This window comes from Megalobrama amblycephala, linkage group LG21 (assembly GCF_018812025.1).
Source record: "Megalobrama amblycephala isolate DHTTF-2021 linkage group LG21, ASM1881202v1, whole genome shotgun sequence".
NCBI lineage: Eukaryota > Metazoa > Chordata > Actinopteri > Cypriniformes > Xenocyprididae > Megalobrama > Megalobrama amblycephala.
The window spans coordinates 5,386,686-5,397,670 of NC_063064.1; the positions used below are offsets into that span (position 1 = coordinate 5,386,686).

Below are 10,985 nucleotides of genomic sequence, written 5' to 3' on the forward strand. Positions count from 1 at the left end.
TGATGGAAAAAAACTCTGGCAAATGGCCGTTCGGATAATTTCGCTGTGACAATTCCTAACAGGAAGCAGCCGAAAGAGACTTAAATGGAATATTTCCCCCAATATCTATCTTTTTTTTTTACAGTTTATGCCTACTTGAGTATCATCAAAGATTTTATGTATAGGAAGACCGTGCACTCCTATTACTTACGATTGGGAGAAAATGCGACACCCAATATGGCGAATAAGCCCCGCCTTCTAAGTGAAAGAGCCAATCGTTGATTCGTAAGGTCATTGCGTCACTTCAGCTGCCATTAGAAGCTCCAGTTGCTATAGAAACATTCTCAGACTCGTGTTCATGACTAGCATGAAAAACAAGGTTTTTTAAATGCTATTTGAACATAAGAAACAAGCTTTATGAGACAGTTGTTGTCAGATTTCATTGGTGTTTTCAAATATGAAATTTAACCGTGAGCTTAGTGAAAAGTTTTGGAGAATTTGATGTTTCCTTATTCAAAAAGATAGGAGCTGCACTTGGATGCCTGAGAGGTGTTTCAAAGATGGCAGCCGAGTGAAATGACTTGTCTTAAATGGACTTTGGTATCGTGTTGTTAGCTTAGTAGCATGCTAACATCAAACTGTATAGTCAATCTGAGTCTAGTTTGTTCTGATACGCAGATCTTCCTCTGAATAACTCCTCATTTAAGCAATTGTGTGTTGTTTGTTTGTGTCCACAGACAGGTGTGTTTGTTCCTGAAGCGAGGAGCCTCTCAGATGGAGGTCGATGAAGATGGGCAGGACCCTCTCAATATCGCTGTTCAGGCAGCCAATGCAGACATCGTCACACTGTGAGTCGAGTACTTCACTTCTCTTGTAGATTCTCCCAGAGAGCCTCTGCACACGAAACCCATGTTTTTGTTCTCTCTCTCTCTCTCTCGGTTAGATTGCGGTTAGCTCGGATGAATGAAGAGATGCGGGAAGCGGACGGCCCCTTCGGACAGCCAGGTCAATACCCCAGCAGCAGTCCCACAGAGCAGCAGTATAGAAAGTGTATTCAGGAGTTTATCTGCCTCACGATTGACGAATGCTAGGGGGCGCTCTTGGCGCTGACAGACTGTGAGGAGGACTACATACTAAGTTTGTAGCTCGTAACAGGAATAGCTTTAGCAAGGATCGAGCGGTATCCTCAACTTCCTCCTCACCTGACCAAGTAGTTTACACGTTGTGTTCGTATGTATGTGGTTAACACAAAATATTGAAATGGAACGACTATTTACAGCATGTGACAGCTAGAGCCGTCATTCAAACGTGACGTTAATCACAATGTAATAATAAATTGATGGATTAACGGCCTCGTCTCACTGAATTAGAATTCATTAGTAATTCAAAACAGCATTTCCAAGTGTTTTTGAGTCAGTATGTGCAAAATATGACTGTGCGCACTTTTCCTACCGACAGTATTTGTTTTGTTTTTTTTTACAACTGAGTTCTTTTCATTTTATATGCTATTTTGCGTCATGTTAATGTTGTTTGTTGTGCTTTTTATTTATGTTCCGTCCTGAGGATTAGTGCAATGATAACTAGAGTGCAGAAAATATGTATCCATGTACATTTTTCTTGTTTGGTAAAGAAAAGGAGGTTTTTACGTTTGACTAACTAGACTTTTGTTGTCTTTTGCATTTCAAAAACACATCAGACCCCCTCATATGCTAACAAAACGGGTGTTTTGACCCCTTTAAAGTTTTCAAAAGATGTCAGCTATTCGAAATTATTTATAAAACGTATCGCAGCCGTCTGTTTTATATATTTGTACTTGTATTGCCAAGCTCCCAAATGACTGTCATGTGATTTTTAATGAGAAATGCTTGTCTAGAGCAAAGCAGTCAGTATTTGCATGCGTTTACTCGCTCGCATACCAAGGCAAAAGTGCCTGTCTGCATTAGCAAGCATGGTTCCTTATTTTAGCCACCTGATTCTGTCATTATGTAAAAATGCATGACTGCAGATGACATCTGCTCTGTGTTGTCCATTTTTTGCCCACGTTTGGTTCAGATGATCCCAGTTCTAAAAATACGCCATCAGAATCCTATCTCCCTTTCTAATGCCTGATTAAAAAAAGTAGCTAATTAAAACAGCTTATGTTAAGCAGTTAGCAAAATGTTAAACTTGTAGGCTAAGCTGTTAGCCTGCTAACTAAATGCTAACAGAAATGGTAGTTTAATATGACCAATTTTAGCTTTGACATTTTTAAGAATAAATACACTGTGAGTGATTTGATATAATTTTCTAAAAAAGACAATTATTGGTAAAAAAAAAATGGGATTAAAGTACCCATAATAAATTTGATTTGGGGTGTAAGTGGGATAGGATTCTGCGTGAAGCTGGCATTCGTGGCTGGATTTTTGCAAATAAAGGTGAAGTGTGTAAAAGAAATGACTGTCGTCAAACTGAACATTCTCTCAGACTGCCATTGGTCAACAAACAAATAGTCTCACCCCCAAAATCACGCCATTGGCTGTTCCACTGTTGCTACACAGCAAAATCCCCAGAGTTAAATCAACTCTGCTCAGAGTACATATGGTCCCTCTCTAAATAGTGTTAAAATAACACTGAAGCAGAGTTAAATTTAATAAGATAATTAAGCAATTAAGTAATGATTGTGTATTAGTGATGAACACCTGCTGTTAACAAGCAGAATCACTGAAGAAATAAGAAAAAACACAAGAACTACAAGTGACTTAAGTCACAGCCTTATTAATTGCTTAATTATCTAATTAACTTTAACTCTGAGCAGAGTTGATTAACTCTGGGGATTTTGCTGTGTATGTCAGATGGGTCGGATTCTCAAACAAACAGAGTTTTGATAGTTCCACTGAGCATTTAAGCCTACAAATGGTTTACTTATAGTTTCTGACATAGAAAACATTGTAACATTGAAAAATTGCACACTTCACCTTTAAACAGGTAGGCTAAGAGAAAATGCAAAAGCATATTAATTGAAAAAAAAAAAAAAGCATCTCAATGGAAATAGCCTGAAGAAAGGAAAATGTCATTTTGTTTTACAGAAACATTCTGTGAACTGAAATTTAGTTTTTAATATCTGGAAATAGAGAGTGTATAGAGTAGATATTCGCCAACAAGGGACCAGTTCAGTCGTTGTGTCTGGATGTGTTTTAAACAAAGTTTAGCTGAAAAAGGCTTCTTAACTACTGTGCTGTGAATATGCTTTGACCTTTGAACTCTTTTCGACTGCTTGCTCTCTCTCTCTCTCGGTTGAGCTGTGGATCTTGCGTTCGGACCTTTAACTCGTTTTCTCTTGCAACATTCGGTACAATCTGTTTTCACACTGTTAGATGACGTTCTGTGTTTGGAGACATTCTTGTATTGTTTGTACAATTGTTTGTTATTGTTTGTATGACAGAAATCTATAAAAAGAAGCTTGTCTTTTGAAACACTGACAAACAATAAAACAGACAAAGTCTTGAGCTCATATTTCTGCTCTGCTCTTTCTTTCTTATCACACGTTCTGCATAAGTCTGCGATTCCTCACAAACAGCTGTGTTGGTTTAAGGAATTACGAAGGCTTTTGCAGACAGTGAGGTGTAGGGGTGGGGATTTTTTTCTCTTGGTGACACCCGTAATACAGTAGTCCCATGTAAGGCTTGCTTTCTGTGTTTTTGCTGTCTTTTATATTGTGATTTTAACATTGTCTTACCTCTTTTAGAACCCAGTATACCTGTGAGTCCACTGAGGGTAACGCGCAAGAGTTCACGAGTGAGTGATGTTACGGACTGTTCACTACTGGGTTTGGGTCTTTCACGTAGTATGGTCATCACTTTATGGGTCTCTTAGCTCATTTAAAAGGGCTCTGTGCTTACACTTGTGTGCTAATATGTACGTTCTCAAGAACATCATAAATATATCTTTGAAAATGCTGCTCACCAATATGGTGTCTGAGCTCTCTTCCTGAAAAAAACATCTGCTTTTCACGTTTTCTCTTCACTCAAATCACACTTGTGCTTCACAAATGGGGTAGTTGACAAATTTCTTATCATTTTTTTTTTTTCAACACTAAGATTTTAGTTTCAAATTTAAATTGTGTATGTATTTACACTGATGAGCCAAAACATTATGACCAGTCACAGGTGAAATGAATATTGTTGATCATCTTCTAACAAGGTCACATATTAAAGGGTTAGTTCACCCAAAAATAAAATTTTTGTCATTAATTACTCACCCTAATGTCGTTCCAAACGCATAAAACCTTCGTTCATCTTCAGAACACAAATTCAGATATTTTTGATGAAATCCAAAAGAAAGCAAAGAAATTACCACATTCAAGGTGAATGGAAATGTAGTAAAAACATCGTTTATTAATTGTACATGAATAAATGTGTAAAGTTGCATAAAATGGAAATACTCAATAAAGTAGGCTAACTACGTTACCTCAGATGGTTGAATGGTTGGATTCCACAACTGGTAAAATAAAACATATAAGACAATACAACATTTACTGTAGGAGCCATACAATTTACTGGTGACTTAATTTAAAAAACTGTTCTATTGCGCTTCTGATTTGGCAGTGAAATTCACCGATTGTGAGGGATTCTATGGTCCAGTTAGTATTTTCACCCCATAATGGCGGCCACGCTACCGGAGCGCCATCTAGTGGCTGTTACCCAAAAAGTATCAGAGTGTCGCCTCTTGGGTTCTATACTCTTTGCGAGCTAACAACACAAAACAGCATTATAACACGATAATACCGGGCAATGAGGAAGAGGAGGTGAGGAACTTAAATACACAATGGCGATGAACATAACGACAAACAGATGTGATGATTAATGAGTGTCCATGGAAACTTGAACAAAGGAAATAAAAGTCCATGAAAATGAATCTAACAGAACATAATTGTGACACTTGGTAGATTAGATGGTAAGCAAACTATCAGTTCTCATAATCAAAGCGTTGGATTCAGGAGGAATGGGCAGGAATAAAGATCTGAGCAACTTTGAGGACCACATTATGACGAGGCAACTGGGTCAGAGTATCTCTGAAACGGCAAGGCTTGTGTGTTTCTCCTGGTCAACAGTGGTTTTTATTTACCAATTTACCAACAATGGTCTGAGGAGGAACAAACCACAAACCGGCAACATTGATGCACGAGGACAATGAAGGCCATCCTGTCTGATCCGAGCCAACAGAAGGTCTACTGTGGCACAAGTCACACAAAATTTTAATGATGGTTATAGGAGGAATGTGTCACAACACACTGCGTATGGAGCTGTGTAGCCACAGACTAATCAGACTGTCTGTGATGACCCCTGTCCACCGTCCAAAGTGGCTACAATGGGCACTCGAGCATCGGAACTGGACCGTGGAGCAGTGGAAGAAGGTCGCCTGGTCTGATGATTCCCATTTTCTTATACATCATGTGGATGGCCGTGTGTTTAAGCCATTTACTTGGAGACGTGATGGCAGCAGGATGTACTGTGGGACGACGACAAACCAGTGGAGGGAGTGTGATGCTCTGGACAATGTTCTGCTGGGAAACCCTGGGACAAGCCATTCATGTGAACTTAAATTTGACACGTGCCACCTACACTCTTAAAAAAAAAAAAAAAAAAAGGTGCTATATAGCACTAACAGTGGTTCTTGGCTCGTATTTATAGGGGAACCAATTTTGATGCTATGTAGCATCATATCTTTAAAGGTGCTCTACAGCACATTTGTCAAATGGTGCTATTTAGAACCCAGTAGAGGTGCCATATCACATTTTATTTCTTCAACAAAAATTGTACGAAGCAGCACCAACAGTGGTTCTTTGGCTCGTAAAGAACCTTTAAAGGGGCTTAACAGGTTCTTTGTGTGGCAGTGGTGCTTTAAAGCACCTTAACCACCCCAAAGAACCGCTGAAGAACCATACAGGGGCTTCACGGGTTCTGTATGCAGTAGCGGTGCTATATAGCACCTCAGTCATCCCAAAGAACCACTGAAAAACCGCTGAAGAACCACTGAAGCACCAAGATCTGGTGCTATACAGCACTTTAAGTGGTTCCCCTATGATTACGAGCCAAAGAACCACTTTTAGTACTACATAGCACCTTTTTTTTTTTTTTTTAAAGAGTATACTTAAACATTGTTGCAGACCAGGTCCACCCCTTCATGACGATGGTGTTCCCTGGTGGAAGTGGCTCTTTCAGCAGGATAATGCACGCTGACACACCAAACACATAGTTCAGGAATGGCTTAAGGAACATGATGAAGAATTCAAGGTGTTCCCCTGGCCTCCAAATTCCCCAGATCTCAATCCAGTTGAGCATCTCTGGGATGTTTTGGAGAAACAAGTTTGATCCACAGCAGCTCCACCTCGCAACCTACAGGACTTGAAGGATCTGCTGCTAAGATCTTGGTGCCAGAAACAACAGGACACCTTCAGGGCTTTTGTAGAGTCCATGCCTCGTGGTCAGGGCTGTTTTGATGGAGGACTAACAGCATATTAGGCAGGTGGTCATAATGTTTTGGCTCATCGGTGTATCTTGAAAATGCTGCTCATCAGTCACTGAACTCTCTTCTTGAAAAAACATCTCTTTTTCTCACATTTTCTCTTCACACAAATCACACTTGTGCTTCAAAAAAATCACATGGTAGTTTAAAAATGTCCTATCTAGATTTTAGTATGTATATACAATTGTATGTATATACAGTACCTATCAAATGTTTGGGGTCTGTAAGATTTTTTTAATGTTCAGAAAATACAGTAATATTGTGAAACTTAACTGTTTTTTTGTTTGGTTGGTTATATAATTTATTCCTGTGAATTTTCTGCATCATTACTCTAGTCTTCAGTGTCACATGATCCTTCAGAAATCATTCTAATAGGCAGATTTTTTTGGTGGAAACCATGGTATTTTCTTTAAAGATTCTTTGATTAATATACAGTTTCAAAAGAGCATTTATTTGGAATAGAAACCTTTTGTAACATTATAAATGCCTTTACTGTCAAATTATTTGACCCCAAAACTTTAAATGGTAGTGTATGTATATATTACATATTGCATTAATTAATAATATTAAATTTATTATTATTGTGCAAGCTAAATGGTATATTTTAGATTCTGTTTACTGGTTTACAGGTTATTATTTCTTTTAATTCTTCACCATGTTTAATCACCTTGCTTCTGTTTAATAGTATGAGTTAAGTAGTTATGCTGTGTGATAAATTAATTTTTAAGTACCAATATTAGTCTCTCATTTAATGTAAGGACATAACTCCATTTATAACAATTCAAATAAAATTAAAAAGTTTCACGTTCCAAATTATTATGCAAGTCACATATCAGTAATATTTCAGTACAATAAAAACTCAGATTTTAGTTTTTCTATGAAAATGTTTCTTTGTTTATTTATCCATGTATTTTTAGATAACTGGTATCAATCTCAGACAAAATAATTTGCCAGGTCTATGGAAACCCTACTTAGAAGTTGTTCCACATTATTAAGTCACAGTTCTCATGCAATATGGGGAGGAAGAAAGATCTTTCTGAAGATGAAAAGTATGAAATGGTGCAATGTTGTGCAAAAGGCATGAAAACAACTGATATTGTGTGAAAACTGAATGGAGATGATCAAATTATCATAAGATTTGTGAGTGATTTAGAGCACAGCAGAACACGGTCAGATAAAGGCTTATTGATTGAAAGTTCCTGTCAAAAAAATTAATTGTATTAAAAGGGCAGCTATAAAAAAAAAGCCAGTGTTGAGCAGCAAACGGGTTTTTAAAGCTTCTGGTGTCTCTGGAGTCTCAAGAAGCTCTCCATGCAGTCTGGCAGTGTTGCATAAAGATGCATTTCAGCCACTCCAAACCAAACCTCACAAAGGGAAACATTTTTTTATAGCTGCCCTTTTAATACAATTCATTTTTTTGACAGGAACTTTCATTAATAAGCCTTTATCTGACCAAGTTCTGCTGTGCTCTAAATCACTCACAAATCTTATAATAATTCTATAATCTCCATTCAGTTTTCACACAATATCAGTTGTTTTCATGCCTTTTGCACAACATTGGACCATTTCATGCTTTTCATCTTCAGAAAGATCTTTCTTCCTCCCCATATTGCATGAGAACTGTGACTTAATAATGTGGAACAACCTCTAAGTAGGGTTTCCATAGACCTGGCAAATTATTTTGTCTGAGATTGATACCAGTTATCTAAAAAGACATGGATAAATAAACAAACAAACATTTTCTTAGAAAAACTAAAATCTGAATGGTTATTGTACTGAAATATTACTGATTTCACTTCCATAATAATTTGGAACGTGGTGTAAGTATATTATAGAAATACTGTCACTGCTCGACATTTCACGTCAGCTAACCGTTTATTGATTCTTTATTTATTAAGGGGAAGTTTAGATCTGATATTAGATATAATATGATATATGATATGATATATATATATATATATGATATAGGTCACTCCCTGTCAGTACAGTGTGATTGGAGAATGCTAACTCGTTTCCTTTTGCAGACGTCACCACGTGCGCTGTCATCTTTCGGGAGTTTCCGCACATGGCTTTACACACCTCCAAAACACTAAGCAGCTGACACTGAGGCCCTCGGAGACATGAATGCCAATGATGAAGGGTGTCTTCAAGATTTTACTCATCAAAGAATAATATATGAAAATGTTGAAATAAGAGCTTATGTGTGGGTGATCGGTTTTAATAACATGGATTGATTTGTTTTTAGATTTGGTCCTCTCCTAAGGCCCTGTATGGGATTTTAAGCTTTTATAGTTCTATTTTGTAGGGGTTTTGTGTCATTTTAAAAGTTCACATCCCTTGTGTGGTCTGAGGGGATATTTATACAGAGTTTCTTATGTTTGTGTTATTTGTGGTTAATTATTTAAATAAAATTTCTAATTCACATGTAACTATTCTGTATTAAATCAGTGAAGACGGTGACATCTATGCTACAGAAGAATGCATTAAATAGTATAATAAATTGAACATTATTATGTTCCTTGTTTTCTGAAATTGCTCTGGGGTAACTTAGATTCTTATTTAAAGGCACGATATGTAAGATTTCTGGATTAAAATATCCAAAAACCACTAGAACAGTGTTATAAATTTTGTTGACTTGTGTACTCCCAAATGTTTCCAAGAATGTTTAAATCCAGAGAAATAAGCAATTTTAACCAGGACACGGACCATGTCCGTGCGTCGCCTACCAATGACATCATACCCACGTTACCCTCGATTTCTGGTTTTATTTTGTAGAAACCGTGGAAACACCAAAGATGCTTTTAATATATTCTGTGTTTTATTAGACAGGTGAGCATCTGTTTGGATACATTCACTGACAGAAATCTAATCATGTTATATAGCTCACCACAGTAAATCTTATTGTTTAAATCTCGTTTTCTTGATTTACTGCAAGTACCATGTTTTACCATGCATAATATCGATCTAGCTTACTGCAGTGTGCAACAAGCAGCCACCGAGTAAACAACTTTCAACACACAGATATATCTAATATGATAAACAGCACTGTGTTACCTCACATACGCTTGACCACGAGAAGCAGCGACTGCGGCATAATAAAAGTTCTGCTGCTCTCGAGGTGTCACGCTCGTCTCTCATTATCAATCGCTCCTGTGGCCTTGTTTCAGCTCCCACATCACTCAGTCCTGCTCTGCTTCATACTACAGTAACATTAATAATCTCATCCATGAATATGATTTCCGCCTGAGTCCCATCCTGATTATTTTTCACTGGTGTGGTGAGAAATTGAGTCGCCCCAGAAATTGGTTCTCCTTTAGGACCCCGAGTGATCCCATAGCATAGAGTACCTCAGAGATGATGTGTTTTTGTAGGCAAAATCGGGAAGCAAGTTAGCGTTTTAGGACTTCCGGTTCCATCGCCCTGAAGTCTATGGGTTTTTTGAATGGGTTTTTGCTAAATCGCCAGAAATAAGGTCTGTGGTTAACAAAGCCTATAAATATTTTCACGTTTTGATATATGACATAAAACACACCAGTTATAACCCACTTGTGATTTTTTTTTTAAACCTTTATTGTGTCTTAAAAACGGCGGTTGCTAACAAGTTGCTAAAATGGACTACTTCTTTTGGCGGTACTTTAGACGTCATCATGAAAAACAGGACATTTGGACAGCATTTCTCATGAAAAAGTGGATAAGTATTCATACACAGTGCAGATCATAATCAGCGAGCATGTTTTTAAATAGAGTTGTTTTCTAAATAAAGTTTGAGGAAGCTTGGTGGTGGTGACGTTGATCCACGACCATGGTGTGCTGTAGTCCGTTTATAGCCTACTGTTAGCTTTATCTGACGACTTTATTTAGGCTTCAAAATGTATGAACTTGTAAAGATTATCTTGATAGACAAAACGTGTAAGTGTCATAACCCTTTGTTAAACACAGAGCTCATTTTTTGCAATTTTCCAAAAGTCTATGGGAAAAATGCATATGCTTTAGATCGAGGAAACCCGTACGCCGCCAACTTCTGGGTTGGCCTACAAAAACACATCATCCCTGAGGTACTCTATTGGGTCAACGGACTCTTAATAGGTAGTATTTTTAGCGCCTTATTACAATTCCTGCAAAATCACATTATGATTTATATTGTTTAAATGTGTTATAATTGCAATTAATGTCTTTTAAATTACATGGTTCATATACTAGTATATAACTGAAGCTATAGGTTGTTTCTCGTTCTTGCTGTTTTTTAGTTAGCTTATGTTCTAGCATAGCATACATCTACCCGATTAGCCTGTTAGCTTAGCTTATATTATATTAGGTATGTTTTTTGCTTACTATACCACATTGCCATTATTGTATAAAATTAATATTAAATTACTTTTACAGAACATATGTTGCAACAAGCCTTTTCCTTATATATTAAAAAAAATAGGCATGTGTTTCCAGTTTGTTTTATTATGCAATACATAGACATTCATTTTATATTTCAAGCATGTATTTTGTGC

The 10,985-nt window shown here is 37.2% G+C and overlaps 1 protein-coding gene across 5 annotated transcripts in view; it reads left to right on the forward strand.

Moving 5' to 3' along the window:
• Positions 1 to 8,988, forward strand: part of acap3b (ArfGAP with coiled-coil, ankyrin repeat and PH domains 3b) — a 117,843-nt gene extending 108,855 nt beyond the window's left edge. For 3 of the 5 annotated variants that reach the window (XM_048171726.1, XM_048171727.1, XM_048171728.1), the window contains exons 23-26: positions 717 to 827; positions 923 to 984; positions 3,704 to 3,753; positions 8,508 to 8,988. In XM_048171726.1, the coding sequence (XP_048027683.1) occupies positions 717 to 827; positions 923 to 984; positions 3,704 to 3,753; positions 8,508 to 8,576 (292 nt within the window). In that variant the 3' untranslated portion in view covers positions 8,577 to 8,988. Of the gene's footprint in view, positions 1 to 716; positions 828 to 922; positions 2,635 to 3,703; positions 3,754 to 8,507 lie in introns of those variants that run through there. The other 2 variants (XM_048171729.1, XM_048171730.1) reach the window with 1 other exon arrangement.
• Positions 8,989 to 10,985: the final 1,997 nt, after the last annotated feature.